Raw genomic sequence first — 20,051 nt, forward strand, 5'->3', positions numbered from 1 at the left:
TATGCATTGTAACAGATAAAAGACCAGATTTCACATTACGCTGATCCTCTCCCAATTTTTTTTTTCCAGATATATTATTGTATTTTTTCTTAACCAGTTAGGTTCTTTATTCACAGGTTTTTTTCTAAATATATTTTTCTTCCATCGAGCAAGGATTTTGTTTATACTAGTTAGGCTTTCTGATTTTGAATGTTCAGCAGAGGGCAGAATTTCCTACGTAATAAACACCTCGGTGTCAAATCAATTTGTCACTAGAATGTTTATTTTAAATGTGAGATTTACAGTGTAAGAGTGACTAGTGACAAAACCTATAAATTATCATTATTAGTACATTACTTTTTTCCCCATGAAGTCATAGATAAAATGGAGTGTCAGCAAATGTTAACACCATACTTCCCAAGACTTGCACCTTATCTTGTTTAAAAGAGTAATGGGTAAACATTTTGTTGATAAGATTATAGTAAATATAACTTCCTGTACAGCTGAAAGAGCTAGTATGAGACGTTTAACATAAACTACAAGATCAATGTCTCACATATTTTCCATATGGGGAGAAGAAGGTACAACTGCTGTTTGACTTCCCAGTGTGTCCATCAAGAAAAGCGATGTATCGTGGCAAGAGATTATGTACGTAACCATGTAGGTTTTTAGTTCACAGACATTTATGCAGTAATATGGTGCACTTTGTATGAATTACGCTGTCTACTGTTATACCTATCACATACAATCAGCACACATCCAGCAATTTTTTAAATATTCTAATACAAAATCTTTGTTCAAATAAAATGGGATTTGCTAAATATTTCACCTGTTTTTATGCCAGTATGAAGAGGGGAAGAAACGAAGGAAGCCCAACTACAGTAGTGTGGATCTTTCTGAGGTCGAGTGGGAAGACAGAGATGATGTGGTAAGTGATGTGTTTCAAAACCCTGTCAGAAGATTGTTGCATCCCACTACTGTATCTGGAAACTGTGTGAATAGTCATGAGAGAGGCCACCTGACCGCTCTCAGGAAGGGAAGGACAATAGCCCCTTTTACTTAATTCAGATTTCTGTAACTGTTACGTATTGATTCTTTCTTACCTATGCACATACCACAAAGACAGAGTTTTTGTATCTTCACTAAAATCACCCTTGCATTCTCCATGCATCCCATTGTGTATTTTTGCTGGATAGCCAATAAAGTGCTAGAGAAGGGAATAGAATATCTCTTTAGAGCTGGCCCAGACAACCCCTGAAACTCAGAAATTAAGGAATGAGTTTAACTTCTCTCCGGGAGATCTCTCTTTCCTTAATGGCACAGTAATGAGAGTTGTTTTCTTTAATGTACAAAATCAAAAAAACATCAGACAAAATTGGATTCTTTGACCTCTGTTCAGAGTAAGGATTCACTCCAGACTCCTAATTTCAGACATATGGGTAGCTGCAGAAGCATGCCTTCTATGTCTATCAGCTGTTATGCACAGTTAAACTCATTTTTCAGTGCTTCATCTACTCTGTCTTTCACTCTTTATCTTATTATTTCTTACCTTGCAGGCTTAGCCTTTTCTGCAGTACTGTATCAAAAGCTTTCCTTATGCCCATGGCTTAACCTTTGCCTGGTCTTTCTGTTACTTCCTCAATAAATCTGATTTGTTAGGCATGATTCGTTTTGTGTGAATCTCCGCTGACTGTCCTTAATTAAATCGTAACTTTCCAGGTGTTCCCCTTTCTGTCCTGTAATTTAGTTTTTCCCATAAGTTCCCTACTGACAAAGTCACGACTGCATGTCTGTATTTTTCATAGATGTCTCCTCATTCCCTTCTCAAATATCAGTACTATGTTAGCTTCTATCAAGTCCCTCATACCTCTACTTTTCCAGAGAAGTTTTGAATATATGCACTAAAGGTTTCCATGTTTACTTTGTCATGTTCTCCTGAAATCTGAGATGGATCACGTACGGCTGCCCCTGGAGTCTTGTCAGTCTTCAGATGTACTAATTTCTTGATCCCTGTTCTGACATAAGTCTGTATTTTCTTTCTCCCTTGCAAAATATATATCTTGCATTCCTCCCTCTCTCCACCCCCTTTGTTAATAGAGAAACAGTTCATTTATGTTTTAAGCAATGTCTATTCATCAAGTGATAGATTATCCTCAACCCCTCTTAGGAGGCTATCTTACTTCCTTATTTAGTTTTGTGTTGGAGTGCACTCTCAAACTTTTTTCTAAAGTTTTACATATACCTTTGTGCAGTTTTCTATGCAGGCACTATTTAAGGCTTGCTCATTAGATTTTCATATGCTGTAGCCGCCTTCTGCAGTCTTGGTAATCACATTGACTTCATGTTTTACACCTAGGCTTTTCTCTTATCTTTGATCGCTTATTACTCAACCAGTTCCTCTGCAAATGACCTTTCAAAATTTCCTCTCTCCTTTCAAATGTTATTGCTGTAGTTAGGTGCAGCCTTGAGCCTTCATAATTTTTTTCTTATTTTTTATCTTTGGGAGGGTTTTTTTTGTTTTATTTCTTGCAATAATTTATCTGCTTAATATTTACACGTTTAATCATTTTTAATCGTATCTTAGTAGAAATTCAGTGTTTCAGTTAATGTAAGATTGAGCAATTTCTTTGACATTGAAAATCAAGTTTTATTTATAATTGAGATTCTATCTGAATACACAGGAAAGCAAAAAGTCCAGACTCAGCTCACTCTAAGCATTTCCTTTGCTTGAAACCCTTAAGATCAGCCACTTTTTCTGAAAATTTCTAGCAAAAGTTGAGTTGTGTCTATCCAAAGGGTGCAAAAAAAATTTACTTTACATTTTGAATGAAAGGTACATACATATATTTTATCTCTTTCCCTTTCACCTAAAAAATAGTTTGTTAAAAATTATTTTGTAATGGTAACATAGAAACAAGCAACCTTTCCATTTTCTTCATCTTTTGAAGGAGAAAAGAAGTTAATCTACATTAAAAATAGGACTAAATTGAGCATTACATTTGTAGAAAAGATCCAGGTCTCTTGCCCTAGATGTAAGAGTAGAGAAATAGATAAAGTGTAAGTTAAATTAATTTTGATATTTAATACATAATAGAAAAAACCTGGATGTTCCGTTGTAGCTTTGGACCAGCAGTAAACAAAATGTTTAGTACTCCTGTAATACAGGTGTCTTGTAGTAAATTCCTTGAATGATCCCTGTCTATCAATGCTAATAATTCACAAATGCACATGTGAAAAAACAAGCATGCTTTGATAAATAATCCCCCGATAAACAGGTTTTGTAAAACAGCCTACACATCTGCTGTTTGATGACTAGTGACCAAGTGTTATCTGAAAAAACAGGTTAAATATTGTAGAAAAATGTATTAACATTCCAAATGTTGTCCTAATACTTCGGCAAGGCCACACACAAGTGGAGACCTACACGCAAATATCTAAATAGGAAAAAATGCAATGTCAAACAAATAATATTTTTACAGCTATTTTTACAAATAAGCCTGGTATATCATTACAAGTTTTTCTGTGTTTGTGTTAAATAATATGTAAGTCAGTTATGCTGTGTTACTAAGGCCTTCAGAGTGGCTGGTGGTTAGAATACTAATAGCAGAAAAAAAGAGATGTGAAATACAGTAATGGAGCTACAGGCAGAGTCATTATTAGCATTAAAGCTAGAATGACAATGGAATTTGAAGGAAGTTCTGTAGATTATTGTAATGAAATCCATCTCTTTATGCAACTTTTCTGATGTGAGGATCCAAATGAGTGTCCAAAAACTGTGTGTTATCTTTGTTGATCTTTTGTAATAAGTAATTCCTTAATATTGTTACTTTTGAGTGAAAATGGTAAATATTGTGTAGGAGACTTAAAACTTTGTTAGGTAACTTATTGCTAAGAGTTACATCTAGCTCTGCTTCACCCAAGACCTTGGATTTTATGTTCTTGATTTTCTACAAGCTTGGGTAGTAAAGCATTGGTTGCTCAACTGTAGAGGGAAAGAATTAATGTATTCATATAGCTGCTTTTAATAACATAGACTACTACTGGTATTCTTTTCTCCCATGAAACACTGATGTGGAAGCTGATTAAGACTTTTTCTTACTTTTTACCACATCAATTTAATGGTTTCATAGTTTTCTGAAAATATAGAATGATCTCATACTATAGCAGTGAAACTCGGCTGTTAGCAATTGGTTGGAAGACATTTGGTTGAAGGAGTAATAATGCATGCTAATGCATACTGAAGAGGTTTCTCTGGTCATTCAGCAAGGAAAAGGTGACAGAACTAAGGTTAGAATTTTTTCATCATGAAATAAATTGGTGTAGATATATATTCATCAGTTCATTTTCCAGGTTAACAGCACCTGCTATCTTGCTGCATTTTATTAACAATAGAAATCTTGGCATCAGCTTATAAACTAACAGTGTCTTCCAGCAAAGTTTGGGGAATATGCAGCACCAAAGACAAGAAACCAAAGTTTGGGGAATATGCAGCACCAAAGACAAGAAGCTTCAATTTGGACAGAAACCTTTTTCTCATTAGCTCCTTAAAATTCTTATATTTATAATTTCTAGCTGAATGAAATATTTTTTTCCATATAAAAAAGACCATGAATGAATGTTCTGGGGCTTGAAGCCAACTGAGGCAGTACTTATTTTATGCATTTTAGGGGGGAGATGAAACTGCAGAAGAGCCGAGAAACCAGATTACAAAGCCAAGAAATGTAATCATGGCAAGCAAAAAAAAAAAAAAAAAAAAAAAAAAAAAAAAAAAAGACGAAAAGTAAAACTCTCAATCCCATATGCAGACTTGATCTTAAACACTACCGGGGGTTTGGAGGCCCTTTTAGTAAATCTATGACTTGCCTGAGGCTTGTGGGAGGAATGGGTCTTAGACAGTTGCAGGCACCAATAGGAGAAAAATGAAAACCATGTTAAAGATAAATGGAACTGTTCTGTGAATGTTAGAAAGTAGATGGTTAATTAAGACCAGCTCTCCAAGTCCAAAACCACAAAACTTAAAATGGGAAACTATTTCCAGAATTGCCTATTATGTATTGTTAAAAAAAAAATCTACAGTAAAATATATGCTTTATTTTATACATGCCTCCAGCTAAAAATTATTCTTTTACACTCACTGACAGAAGAGTAAGACTGTTAATTCAAATCTAGATGCCCTAGAATTAAATTTAAAGAGCTGCAAAGTTTGCAGTTTTTGATAGGTCAGCCACGCTCAACTTGTTCATGAGAATAAAACCAGACATTTTACTGGCAAGTTTGATCATTCTCACTTCACTCCACACTCAGAAAGCCTGCAGAGTGCATTGATATGACTATCTTCACAATTTTTCATTAAAATCTGACTGAATTTCCCAATCTGGCATGAGGTACTAGAGAACAGGAGATATATATTCAGCAAGAAAACTATGTCCAAAATTGTGTTCAGATAGATAAGCAATAGAAAAGAGATAAAAATGCTCATTTTGTCAATATTATTCTGCATTTTAAATAACCCTGAAGAGGGAGTGTGAATTGATTAGTGATGACAGAGTGTGAATTGATTAGCGATAGTGGGATTTTCCTATTGTAATGAAAATTACTGCTGCAGAAAACGTAGAGGTGCTCTTTACCACAATAAGCCAGAGGTTGCTTCTTCCATTAGTAAACCTAATAGCATCCAAATAAAATATCTCCATATGCAGACGATGTAACTCCTAAACAGGAGCTTTTTTATTTCTTCCCTAAAGCCCAGAACTGATAGATAGGCAAATTCAAAACCCCTGAGGATTTCTCAAAAACCATGTCTTGTCATTCTTCAGTTTCAGCTCAGAGACCCTGCCACCAGGACAGTGTGTGTGCATTGTCAGGGACACTGCACGTTGTTTTGGCTTATAGATCTAGAGGACAGTTGTTGTTTTTTTTTTTTACTCTTCATCATCATGGCATGTTCACCTAAGAAAACAACTGTGTGGGCTGGTGTGCTCTGGAGGAAGGCTCCTTATTCCTAGGGAGCAAACAGGTGTGCGAAGGGAAGATTTTTTTTAGAGGTGATGGGTAAGGGACTTTGCAGGACTGATTTGGAAGCATGCAGCTCATGGAGAGGCTAGAATAAAGTTACTGAAAAGCAGTGTTTGTGGTAATCTAGAAAGTAACATATTTAGCTCTCAAGGCAGCAGGTAAATCATTGCATATAAACCCTTTCTCATTTATTTTCTGTTTTCCCTAGCTGCATTGGGGTTTTGGTTTATACAATAATGAGACCTGCTTTTGAAGGGGATTTAAAACATCTTTTGGATGACTTTAAGGGGGAGAGCTCCAGGCCAATTCTTAAAGCCGTGACTGACCTAGGGCTTCCATTAGAGAAAATTTATTACCTTGCAAGGGGTGCCTGGACATCAATGGACAACCAGAGGGAAACACAGAGTACTGCACCTGTGTGTTCCCATTGAAATAGGTTAGTGATCAAACGAGCTGTCATTCTTCTGCTAGTTCTAATTTCTGATGCAGTTTCTGGTGCTAGTTTAGAATGCAGCCCAACACAGAATAGCAAGCAGAAGCAGAATGAATAGTGTAGGGAAAGTGGGGCTTTCTTTTTTTTCACTTTGTTATCATATGTGTAATTGTTGATGTATCTAAACACTAAACCCTGGTCTAACTTCACTTAAATCCAGCCGGGAACATAGTCCTTATCTTCCTGTGCCGTAGTCAGTTACACTGTTTATCCCACAGAGTAAGATCCAGATTGCTACTCAGAGAGCTATTTTACTATGAAGGATGCTGAAAGCTCCTATCTTACGTATGTCAGCAACTTGCCTACAGTTGCGTGGCAGGAGTCTCGGCCTATGCAGTTGAAAATAAAATCTGTAAGGGCATTGTTCAGCATATAGTAGAACTACTGAAAATGAAGAAACGAAGAAAATTCAGTACTATTTAGGCCAAATGAGTGTAGCAGAGACCTCAGAGTTCAAAGAATTACAGAAAATGAAAATAAAGGAATTGACACACATTTCCTTCATTTCAGCTCCGAAATGCAATGGTGAATCGGAAAACCGGGAAATTCTCCATGGAAGTGAAGAAGACAGTGGACAAAGGGGTAAAATGTATAAAATATTATTCCAATGGTATAAAGCAAGCAGTTCATTTTTTCAACGATTTTTAAGGTTCCATAAATAAGATTCACTGCAGTATATTTTTTTTTTTACTCACTGAATGTAAACATTGCTTGTAATTTTATCAATGACTAACCACTTGATCTTTTATACATTTCTTATAGCAAACTAACTTCTTCTCCCCTCCCCTTCTGACTTTCTTGCTCTGCATCTAGAAGCGGGTATTGGTGATGACAAATGACTACTATTATACAGACATCAAGGGTACTCCATTCAGGTAGAGCTGACCATAATAAATGGACATTTCATCAGACTCATTGGATTTGCATTTATACATAGATTGTGAACTCATTAAAAGCTCATCAGCAAAATCTGACAATGAAATATCCCTGGACAATGCTGAAAATAGCAAGGAAAAGGAGCCTACCAGCATTCCTTTCAGCATTTCCAGAGATGGAAAGTTTGTGCAAGCTCACACAGGCAAACTCACAGTGTTTGTCATGGCTTACGTTTCATTAAAAAAAATATTCAGTTGAGGTTTACATTCAACGAAAGGCTTTTGCAAGTACTTGGAGAGCTATAAATACTGTAATCCATTTAAGTAACTACATATTGAGCCTCATTTTGATTTTTTTCCACAACAAAAATGTAATGTAAAATGAGATAGTATTTCATTTCCAATTTGAGGTTTGGATATTTTTTTTCTCTGAACTACCTTCAGTGTATTTGTATAACTAAAACTGAGTAAGTCAGCCATGTTATTTTGGCATGCATCTTAAGAGGAAAAAAAAAAAGAGAGAGAGAGAGACAGGAAGTCACTTTTAAAATGCTGATACTTGAATTAGAAATAATCTATTAATGAGAGAATACTAACTGTACCTTATGCTTAAAGCAGGAGGCTGATAGTTGCAACACTCAATTGAAATTTTCTTCAATGGAACCATTTCACAGAACTTGAGCTACATTTTCACATAGAGAAAATATAGACACATTTCTCTGATCTCTAAAATGTTCGTGTTAAAATTTACATATGGATGGTAAAACTTGGTGTGTTTTTTGTTTTGTTTTTATTTTTGGGGTGGGGTTGTTTTTCGGTTTGTTTTTTTGGGGGGTTGTTTTTCTGTGGCACTGTCATTCATTGCCTGTTTAGTAAACAGATACGGGGCTACATATATTCATGCAGGGCAATTTCTGATTCTTAGGACAGAAATATATTAGGAAACGTGTCCTGTGTTTTTCAGCATGGTCTGTATGCGGTTTTGATGGTTAGGAGTATAGATTCAGGAAGACAACAGGGGCCACATTTATTAAAACGTACACTCTAGTGCCAAAGAGGTTTACTGTTCATCCCATTTCCAGATTGACCTGTTGATTGTAGCAACTGATTGTGCTCTTGGAGTTGGTGTCTCTGCGTGTACTTAGTGTCACGCACTCTCAGTCTTATTTATTACTGGCAGGTTCCTAGCCTGATATGATCCCCTTGAATTAATGAATGCCAGAAGGTATTCTGTGTATGTATTCAATAGGAAGAGGTGTGGGATCCCCCAACCAGTTCATTAAACTTGAATAGGTTAAATGGTAGACTAAAAACCAAACCAAAAATGGGTATGTAACTGCTGAGAGTTTATAAAGCTGAAGTAAATGCAAAAAAAGTTAAACTAGCTAAAAATATGAATCACAGAAAAATTAGCCCAAGAGGAGTCATGATGCTGTTGTCACATATGATTTTTTTTTTCCTCTCAGTAGCTCCATTGGATCCCACACTTACATAGTTTCCCAACAGCTTAGTCTGATTTACAAAAGAATGTCCTCCATTGCAAGGCCATGGGCATGTTCAAGGCTCAGCTGAAGAGATCTCATGCTGGGTGAACAGCAGTGAGCTTAGAGGGGCTCGTTTATTATTTTGCCAGATAATAATGGTTTACTGTACCTCTAAGCACACATAAATACAGCCAATTTTTGCAGCCACCTCAGAACTGAAACAAGGTTGAAGCAGCTAGTTGAACAATAAATATGATCAGTGAGGGTCTGGAAACAAACAGTTTTAAAGTTAATCATAGTACATCAGCTGGATTTCTTAGAAATGAAAATGTCCGTTATTGTTTGCCTCACAGATTTCAAGGTCTGCTTTATTTCTCTGCACAGTTTAGGTGTGGCTCTCTCTAGAGGACATGGAAAATATTTCTTCAGAGGGAATGTAACTGTAGAAGAAGGTAAGATACCTACCTTCTCATGTTGCTTACACAGTAGTTTTATTGTTGTTTTGGTAGACCTAAAGCTTGTATGTTCATCTGCAGATTCCATAAGGGAATTCTGTTTGTTTTTTTTTTTTTTTTCCTTTGAAGATCTTTTACTTCATGGGATTTTTTCCTCATTTATATTAAGCGTAGTCAGACTGTTGGCAAATCTTCTTTAGGTGAGGATCATCTTCTGTCCTCCTCTCTCATTCCAGAGAATCACTCAGGGTCCAATGTTAATTATTCGTGGTGTTTTCTGAATGAAGTGACCACTAAGAGCACTGTAATGGCTATGACTTCTTTTGCTCGCAGACTATACATTATGAAATCTTTCAGAGCTATAACTACACTGTCTACAGGGAATTACATTTTGCATTTTTATAATAACAGTCAAAGTAACTAAGAGAAGAACTGTTCTTTCTTTATGGTTTTTCTTTTTGATAGCTCCACAATTAAAATGAGTGGAGTCAGCTCTGAGTGGTAATAAATTTGTTTGCAACAAGATAAAAAACAAAGGTTCCTGAAGATAGAGGGAATAGCAGAGGCATTTCAGAAGAGCGGAGAGCTGGTTAAGAACTTTTAGCAGTTGCTGAGCAAAAAAATGTTTCAATAGAGGAGTGCTTTCTGATTTTGTGCTTCAGTTTTCATTTCCAATTCTGCTTCTTGTTTTCTCAGTGATGTTAAACAAGATAGGTCATTTCTTCAGGTCTTTGTTCCTCAGCTATTTTGGGGCATGAATATGTTCCTGTACCCAGGAGAGATGTTAAAAGTACTTTACAGTTTGAGTCACTTGCACAGCAAATACATGTCTAGATAGAAAGAGAGCACAGCAGACTTGGAGCTGCTTGCTCTCCAAACTGTTCCCAACGTGCCTCTCACCTCTTTTCTTTAATCCAGCCATACATTCTCAGCCAGTCTGTCTGATATTTCCTCCTGGATATATCACCAGAAACATTGACATACTCATAACTAACTCTTCCTTTTCTCCCGCTGTTACTTTCAGTGATTTTCTGTCTCCGACACCTCACTGTCCTCCCCAGGGACTATAACTACAGTCCTACTTTTGACTTCCCTGCTTTCCTTAATCACTGTAGCTCTGTCATTGTTTATCATGTACTTCAGGAGTTTAAACCTAGACCCTGCCCTCTGAACCCTGTTTGCTTATTGTTTATTGATAAGTGTTTTAAGAGTTTTTAAAATTTCCAAAGTACATTTTTATTGTGCTATATAACTAATGATACAATTCTTATTTACAGGTATTTGCATGACCTGTTAGTACAATAAACCTATTCTGAACAAACCCATAAATTGCTGTTTGTGTTCGTGGGCTGTGTGCTTAGGTTTTGAGGGATTTGTCCTTTTAAAAGGTATTTCTTTTAAGAGGAAGAGAACAACTGTCATGAAATGAGAAATACCTATTTTAGCATGAAGAACTTTGCTAGCCAAATAGAGCAAGAGGTTACAAATAGGAGTCTGTTACCATTGTGTATTTCTCTTCGCTCAAGTGTTCTTCTAAACTTCAAATTTATCATGCGAGTAATTTGTATAAGTTAAACATATCAGCACAAAAAAAAGTTTTTCTACCTTTTCAGTTTTAGATCTGATTTTGTTGGCTTTTGACAATTTGTTAGACTCTAAAGTGTATTCGAACATAGTTTACTGTGATTTATTACATTGTGGTAATAATGCACTTTCCAAGAAGGAAGGGTTTATGTTATGGAGTGTATGTAAATAACCATCTGTTACCCAGACTGCTCCCTAAATAACCCATTATTATTCCTGTTACAGGTTTGCATGATTTAGAACACCCTGATGTATCTTTAGCAGATGAATGGTAAGCCTTAAACAAAGCATGAAATTGGTGTCTGTTACCCTTCTTGGTTTCATGTTGTTTGTGCTTGCTGAACCCAATTCTTTATGTTCAAAGACAAAAAGAGATCATTCTTATATGTATTAACATTTTAATGTTTTCACAACTTGTTCACAGGTCCTATTGCAACACTGACTTACATCCTGAACACCGTCAAATGACTCAGTTAGAAGCAATTAAACGCTACCTCACAGGAAAAGAGCCATTGCTCCAATGCAAGTATTTTGTTAAATATACATGTTGTGGGCTTTACTCCAGTTAAAAACTGTTGTACTGTACCTTCTACAAAATGCAAAGCTACTTAGTTTAACCAGTGATAATTGAAAGAGGATTGCTTGGCTGATGTTACTTTGGAATTTCACTGGTTTTGAGCCTTTTCCAGGGTCAATAAAGACATTGACAATACAAATTGCTGGCTTTTATGGTAAACAATATGCCACAACTAAACATTCAAGTTCCTGTTCAGATGGTGTAGCTACACTATGGAATATTATCGCTCCATCTGGTTTTATAAGTTAAACAGTATAGGTCTGAATCTATCCTTGGATCAGGCCTCTAAAGAATATGCCAGATATTCCATGAGTGTTTTAGGGAGAATATGTATGCAATTAACATTTCTGAACTGCAAAGCAGGATAAAAAATATTCCAATGGATAAGCGCATACTTTGTCTATTTGCAGAAATGTGGAACTTTTGTGATGGTTAGTAGACCTAACTGTTTTAACCTTATGTTGTGTGCAAGTGTGAACATTAGATAATATGTACATGAATGCATTATGTCAAGGAGAGAATATTTTTTTGTTTTTAAACTAAAATTGTTAGTGCAATGAAACGTTATATGAAAAACTGCATTGTGATCAAACATGATGTAATATTACATAGTAAATGCTTAATAGCGCAAGAAGTTTGAATGCATATCACAGATAAAATATAGTACAGTGAAAAAATTATTGTTTAGTCATCTAAAAATAATTCTTTCTCTATGCATGTATGTTAACTGATTTTAATATATTGTAATAGGTGATAAAGAATTGATCCAGGAAGTTCTGTTTGATGCAGTCGTGAGTGCACCAATTGAAGCTTATTGGACCAGTCTAGCATTAAATAAATCAGAGTAAGCAAGCTTTGTGTCAGTCATTATGTGTCAGTCATGGCTGAATTTTTATGTTGGTGAATTGGTGGAATACCTATCAAATCCTAATATGCATGAAAACATTACATTAACCATTTGATCCTAAATACCACTGATTTTGAATTCAGCGTTAAGTGTTTATGTTGCTGTATACAACATGATGATTAATTCTTAGGTTACCCAATCTTCACAATATAACCAATGAAATTGTATACTAACTACAACTTACACTTCTGACTACTTCTAACAGTTTAGAGAACCTGCGAAATTTAATGCAAAATTTACCAGAATTGTTGATGGAACTGGTAATTTGTCTCGGAACGGATTATATACAGAAAAACTTGCACTGATAAAACAAATAATTTATTTAATCCTTTTGTTTGTTTGTTTTCCAGAACTAACTGGGATCTAGGTTTCTTTTACAGATAATCAGATTAGCTGTTCTTTTTTAGAGTTTATATGTTTTACTGAATTCATTTATGCTATGATGTACTAAGGTGTTAAATAACAAGATGTTATATATATTAAAGAAAACAGGTCTTAAGATTAGCAGTTTGCATGAAATGCTGTGGTTGAAAGACAATTCTGGAGATTATCCTGATTAGAGCTCACTAAATTTAAACCATTTTTAAAAAAGTTGAATGAATAAATATATTGCTGTAAAACACATACTTGTACTGAAGGAGTAAAATCAGTGTGGTAGGACCTAATGCATCATGCTAAGGATTATCCAGTCTCTTAGAAGATAAGAAATTGTTGCATGCTAATATGCTTAGACATTGATGAATTTATATATAGGCATAAGGTTCCTTGGAATCCTCATGCACATTGAAATAACAGATCCAGTAAACAGAAGGAAGAAGCTGCAGTGAAATGCAAGCAGGAGACTTTTGATCCCCTTTCATATTGCGACTTACATTAATGAGACAGGACATTTATTAAAGGATGAAGTATGAGACAGCAAGATGGCTAAGGCTGTGGCCCCTGGTTTTGTGGTAATATGTCTGAAGTTCTTGTAGCCATACAAGAACTGGTCTTAAAGTAGCTAGCTTGGTACTGATAACAGTGCAGCACCAGATTTCACCCTGAGCTGCATGCCACAATTTTTTTTTTTTTTTTTGCAAGGTCTAGAGGCTAAAGCCTATCCTGATGGCAGCTAAATTTGACCCGGAGCTAGCTGTATGAGATATAGCTTAGGTTTTGCTTGCTTGGGCAACAGTCACACCTATGACTTGAAGCACAGATGTACCACAGAAGTGCTGAATGTACTGGGAGCAATATCTGGAGCTCCTGCCAGTCCTGAATCGCTGGGTGCCAGTGTTTATTAAATAGTTGGTATATAGCTATGCCACACCTTTATATTCTATGGCTTCCATAAAATACCTTGCCACAAATCCTACCAAATTTACTGTCTTTGACTTTTAGTGACTCTTGGTCTGAATAACATTCCTACTTCATATGTTTTTCAAAACCTACATGACTTTAACTGCATTTAACACAAAAAGAAGTAAGGGATAAGGGAAATATGCTTAAAATAATCTTTCTCAAAAATGTGTACACTTCTACTTTCTTTGACCAGTAATATCGCTTTATCTGTTTACTGTCTGGAAACTTTATCTTTGCTTGTGTTCTGCTCTATTTCAGAAACTCTGACAAGGGAGTGGAAGTTGCCTTCCTTGGAACACGGACTGGACTATCTCGTATCAACCTGTTTGTGGGTCCAGAACAGCTTACTAATCAGTAAGTAACAAAGCTATGTTTGGCAGCCACATGAGAAAAGAAGAAAAAAATGTTTATTTTTAGGAAGCCCATCTGCTGTTTCTTCCAGGGTTTTACACTGGCTCACTTGAAACACGTAGAACAAGTTAGAAAGATTTTAGAGGATGCCTTAGATGCTTTCTTCAACTGGAACATTTGGGATAATGAGCTATTTTACACCTGTAGCCCATACATTTACTTTTCCCCCACTCCCTTGGAGTTAGCATCACATCTTTATATTCTTCAGAGCAGAATTATGAATATGCTTCATCTGCAGATAATGAAGTTTAGTTTGGGATTGCTTGTCGGTTTTGGTTTTTTTACTGTCTCATCTGAAAACAAGATCTGTAGGTTTTTTCAGGGTTTTTACATCATTTTAATGGAAGATTTTTTGGTGTTGAAATAAAGCCAAGTGACAGAAGTGGGCTGGGTGAAAGTAATCAGGAGATCTCACCATTCAAGAGTTTCTTATTTTGCTTGGAGAAGATGTAATCTAGTGGAGGTATATGTTTCTTAAAATGGAGAGCTATAAAATAGTCTCAAAATTAATGACCTTTTCAGACAGCAGTTTGATAGTGTCAGGCAAATCTGTATGCATTATGAATGTAAGAGAAAATCTGCATGTGATGTTTATGATAAACTAAGTTTCTTGAATATAAAATTATATGTTGTTTATCTGACCACAAAATTTTGTTGTAGTGTGAGTGGCCTGACAGGTGAGATCATCAGTACTACAGTTTGCTACTGTCAGACAGCAAACCAGTAGCACGAAGACCATGCTTGCTCTTTTCCCTGACACAACCCCCTCTGTCAACATTCCCTGAGAATATTGATGAATAAAGTATCTAGTTGTCCACTACCACCCCTTACATATTATTTGGAAAGTAGGCTGTTAAATTACGTTTTTGCATTACTTGAGTAAATGCCAGTGGCAGCAAACTACCAAATCTCCAGTGCCTTTTCCACTTTGTACAGCTCACAGCTCTTGCATTGTGCTGAAGAGAAAAAGGGGTTTTAGACTAAGCATTTTTATTTGTACACATCACTGCAATGTTTTTAGTGATACTTAGAGGCACTATTTTTTTAGTACTTTTTCCATCCTTCACAAGAAAAGCAGTTGCGAGTGTCTCACAACCAATTATTAGGGGCTAAAGATGACCCTTTTGTTGAACAAATGGTATTAGAAAATTTGTCCAAATCCATTTTCTTTCCCAAAAGATTGCATTTTTTCCCCCTTGACTTTCAAAGCTAGATACCATTTTGTGTTACGCAAATAAAAGTATTTTCTTTCTCTCTTCTTTCTCAAGAGATTTCCTGACTGCTGAAGATAAGGAGAACATTTTTAATGCTGACCATTTTCCACTCTGGTACAGGAGAGCTGCCGAGCAAATACCTGGGAGCTTTGTCTATTCAATCCCATTTAGTACAGGTTAGTATAGTTTTGTCATTCTCTAAATGCTGAGCCATGTATGATGCTGAAAGGAATTCAAATATGTCAGTACCAAATAGGCTCTGTAGCCAATCTGAAATGTTCACCTAAAAAATGCATGGAAATTTACTGGTCCTTTGAACAGCTGCATTTTTTACAGGTCTCCAAGTGAAACCCCAAGATGTGGTATAACAGGTTTCATTTAATATTTGCACAGGTTGAACTCACAGCCTAGTATTTTAAGCAAAACAAGTCTAACAGAGCAAGTGTCCACATTAATGAGAAGCCCTATCAGTTGTCACCTTTGTTGCCACTTTTAGTGGAGAAGGCAAAAATTGATTACTAATTTTGGTGTTTTAAGCTCATTGTTGGGATGCCGGGGAATTTTGAAACGACAGTGCCTGTATGTTCTGCACATACATAGAATGTGATGTTAGCTGTCTTATTTTCTAAGCACTAAATCCATATGGACTGTGATTTCAAACCAAGGGAAAAAAGCTCAAATTCTTCATTCTGCAATATGTTATTTCAATTTGGTTGTTTTTGGTTTTGTTTTTCCTTAATACACCCTGCAGAAACTGCAAACAAAAGCAATGTAGTGACAGCCAGTACCGCTATTCAACTTCTGGATGACAGAAAATCTCCAGTTGTTGCAGGTAAAATTATATTTTATTTCTTTTGTTCATTTTTTTATTTTTAAGCTGTTCCTCACTTTGTCTTTTGGGTTAGCAGAAACTTAACATAGGAATATCATCTTTGAAGAAGAGAGGAGGAAGGAAAGATGACATTGCACCTATAAGATACAATTGAATGACAGCATAAAGAACACTTAATGCCTCCTCTCCCTAAGAACTCGATCCTTTATTATTTGACTTTCTAAGCTCCCTGTGAGCTATGGAGTTTGACTTAATGTAAATAACCAATATGAGTGAAGCATTTTTAGTAGACGCAACTCTATATTATCTTAAATCAGAATATATTATAGAAAGAAAAAGGGAATAGAAGAAATGACTAGTTGATGTACAAAGGTTCCACCCAGTGTTCAGGCTTGAAAATCCGGTCCTAGAACAAATGATGAAGTGGTCATTTTGTCTAGATTATCAGAAATGTGATTTCATCAGAGCATATAAATTGAATAACAAAGCTCTGCAGTGTATCAGCCAAGACTATAACAGTACCTAAAGACTAAAAGGTCTGACGACTACAGATTAGAGGTAAACTCTACAGTTTTTAAAAATAGAGTAATTGATTTTTAAATTGTTGGATATTCCTCACTCAAGTTCAGATGCTCTTCTGAGCAGTTTTCTCTAGTTCCTGATGGTTACTGACTTTGAAGAGGGAATTAATTTAGGGAAGTCTTATGGTTTATTATGCCAGAAACCAAGCTGTCTTATCTCAGGGAAATTTAGGTACCTACCAAAGCAAGAACCATCCTGTTTTTCTCGTATTTAAAATATGATTGAAAAGACAGCAAGATACAGAGAATAGAATCCTGAAAGAGCAAGAATGTGCCAGATAATTGACAAATCTCTAATCTGTTTCCTCAAACAGAATATCTCCTCTGATAATAATAGATTTTATAAGGTCAGTAGGAAAGCACCCTTCTGACTCCAGCTTGCATGAATACATTCTTCACAACTTACTGAACTCTTCCAAAATATAACAGGAAATCCTAATTATGACTTCATACTCCTGTTAAAACAGCATTTCTTAACTAATGTAAATTTAGATATCTGCAAATTGCTGAAGATGTAATTTTGAGTTTTCACTGTACAATGAAGAAGGTTGACATGTTATTTCTAGAATGCTCTGTCATTTGGCATTAACAAAATGCTCACTGTGCAGTTTACCATCATATGTAAAATGTGTAAAGTTAATAGGCCTCCTAAAATTTATTCTTTCCTCACTAGTGTTTGCAATATAGTGTTGGCTTCAAGAAGTTATTGCACATAACCAACTCGAATACTGTGTCAACAAGCTTTGGGGATTTGTTTGTAGTAATTGTAAAAGAGAGAGGCAGATATCACTTTCATTTCTCAAATAATTATGTTTAATATTGAATTAAAAATTACTTGGATTTTCTATCTAAAATAAAGACAGGGTCTTCAAAGCTTTTTAATACCAAAGATTTCCATGATATCTATATATGTGTTATGCCATGAAAAACACAAGCAGTGTGTTTACATTCTGAAGCACATCATTGATTTTTTTTACTTTTATTTCTGTAAAGTGTGCACTAGATATTTTTCAGTATGAAGCATTTTAAAGAATTTGCTTTGAATACAGTTTCACTTCTCACTTTTATGGTTGCCTGTTTTCAAGTTTATTTGGTTGGGCTTTGTTTGTTTGGTGTTTGGTTTTTTTTAATGGAGGTTTTGGGGGGTGGAGGGTGGGTCTTTTTGGATGTGTGCAAACTGTCTTCCATGAAAGTATCACTCAGCTGCAGCCATTCAGAGACAAAAAAGTAAATGTATTATTTTTGTCCTCTTTAAGTTGGAGATCATTAATGCAAGCTGTCAGTCCTACTTTTTCCATCAGAAAAGTTTCAACAATGCACCCAGCATCTAGTTTAATTTTTAGGTTTTACTATAAGGTTGACAATATTCTGTTGTAAGCAAAATGGATTCGGAGGCAGAAGCTTGAGCAGTGGTAAATGAGAGAAGTCTGAAGATTTTATTAACCAGTCTTGGGAGACTAAAGTAGGATTATGGGTAACGTTTTCAAATACCTACATCTAGGTTAAATTTTTTTAAAGTGTCTCATTTTAATTTGTGTGAAGTAAATATTCCTCATCCCTATTTGGTCTGAGTGGATTACAGAAAGCAGCAGGATGGGATACATGTTTCATGTAAAATCACTCTTTTCCCTAGAAGGATTTAACTGAAAATAAAGCTGTGCCAGAATGTTCTTCATTGCAGATCACACCAGGAGTTTAAAACTGGCAAAGGGAAACTAGAACATTGTTATAAAATGGAAACATGAATTAGACCTGCCAACAAGGGGAAGAAAAGGAACAAACCCAACTTGTAGTACAAAATCTGCAGTCTCTTCTATTTTCTATTCTTTGTAAAAGTTCGTTTGTTTTTTTTTTCTTTTTTAATTCTGTTTTGTTTGTTTGTTTTATTGTTTTTAGCTAATTTAGTGTAGATTTAGCAAATCTACACTAAGGCTTATTGCAAGTAGGGAAGACTCAAACTCTTTAATATAGGTAGAAAATCCTAAAATCAATGAGTCTCCAGACATACTATAGAGAACTTGTGTCACTGCTGCTGTTTCACCATCTGTACCTACTAATAACCAGTTCACTGTCAGTATGTTTATTTACTGACAAAAAAAAAGTCTTTTCTTTTTCCCCTCCTGCCTCTTTTAATTGGGAGTTTTTGGTTGTTTGGGGTTTTTTTTCTTAAATTAATGCAAATTTCTATAAAAAGTGTGGAAGGAAATAAGTAATATGTAAGTGTAGCAGCATCATATTTATTACTGGCTACACAGAGATCTATTTATCTGCAGGAGAGAAAGCGAGAAAAGTACTGAATGCAGAGGTTTTTTAGATTTAAACACATTTATGCTCGAAATTTCTTTTTCTTAGTGTTGTCTATGACCACATCTCCTATATAACATTTACACTGAAATGTTAAGTTTCTTCAAACAGTCTGTATTACAGTGTGAAGGAGAATAAAAGATGGTGGTGGAATTTTATTTTTTATTCTTCCCAATATGATCTAAAAATTGTAGAATCACTCTAGTCTTGAAATACTAGGAGAGTCATGTAAGATCAGTATTCTTTTTGGTGGCCAAGATGAAGTCAGTCAATATAGGATATCTGAATTCAGGTAGTAACGTAGCTATTAAAAATTGAGCCAAGGTAAGACCGAATCATCTCTTCTGATGCTCGTGTGAAAGGCAGTACAGTTCATGCTAACTGCTGATATAATTCAGCATTACAGTCTTGTATTCTTTGGTATTGCATGATGACTGAACTCATTTCAGGCCCTTTATTTGAATCTCTACTTTCAAGCCATGAATGTCAGGGCATCTGGGTAAGTGCAGCATAGGATTTCTACATTTTATGTACACACTTCTTTTTATGTCCTTTTTTTTTTTTGGAGGAAACGTGATGGTTTTATCATTATGCTTTTGTTTAAAATTAATTTTTAAAGATACTGCTCACCTAGACAGTTCTAGGCAAGAGATGAGGACAGAAGCAAGCAAATGGAAGTCATCACGGAGTAAAGCAGGCTCTAAAAAACTGAAAAAAGTTTCTCTTGAGATTTAGATAGTGTGTACTTGAACCTTCATATATGTACTTCCATATAGATGCATTTTAGCTCAAAAGCTACAGTACAATAGAAGACCTTAAAAGCCCTTTGTGTTGAAAGAGGCTATCGCTGTTCACAAAACCCATGAAAATTAGCCCCTTGGGATATTTAATTAAAGATTACAGATCTCACATAGTATTTTTAGGGCAAAAATGTATTAAAGAACACTGAAGAAAATATCTGATGAAAATTATCAAGAGTTCTTAACTTTTCTTCATAGA

The 20,051-nt window shown here is 35.4% G+C and overlaps 1 protein-coding gene across 6 annotated transcripts in view; it reads left to right on the forward strand.

Annotated features, from left to right (window-relative positions):
• Nucleotides 1-20,051, forward strand: part of CACNA2D3 (calcium voltage-gated channel auxiliary subunit alpha2delta 3) — a 467,821-nt gene that overhangs the window by 361,956 nt on the left and 85,814 nt on the right. For all 6 annotated transcript variants that reach the window (XR_005103980.1, XR_005103978.1, XR_005103979.1 and 3 more), the window contains 10 exons: nucleotides 824-907; nucleotides 6,998-7,069; nucleotides 7,301-7,362; nucleotides 9,231-9,298; nucleotides 11,111-11,156; nucleotides 11,310-11,407; nucleotides 12,213-12,306; nucleotides 13,969-14,064; nucleotides 15,390-15,511; nucleotides 16,087-16,167. Coding sequence is in view for 3 of the 6 variants with exons in the window: in XM_037385921.1 (XP_037241818.1) it covers nucleotides 824-907; nucleotides 6,998-7,069; nucleotides 7,301-7,362; nucleotides 9,231-9,298; nucleotides 11,111-11,156; nucleotides 11,310-11,407; nucleotides 12,213-12,306; nucleotides 13,969-14,064; nucleotides 15,390-15,511; nucleotides 16,087-16,167 (823 nt within the window). In the remaining 3 variants the exon portion in view is untranslated. The remainder of the gene's footprint in view (nucleotides 1-823; nucleotides 908-6,997; nucleotides 7,070-7,300; nucleotides 7,363-9,230; nucleotides 9,299-11,110; nucleotides 11,157-11,309; nucleotides 11,408-12,212; nucleotides 12,307-13,968; nucleotides 14,065-15,389; nucleotides 15,512-16,086; nucleotides 16,168-20,051) is intronic.

Source organism: Falco rusticolus, chromosome 4 (assembly GCF_015220075.1).
Source record: "Falco rusticolus isolate bFalRus1 chromosome 4, bFalRus1.pri, whole genome shotgun sequence".
Lineage (NCBI taxonomy): Eukaryota > Metazoa > Chordata > Aves > Falconiformes > Falconidae > Falco > Falco rusticolus.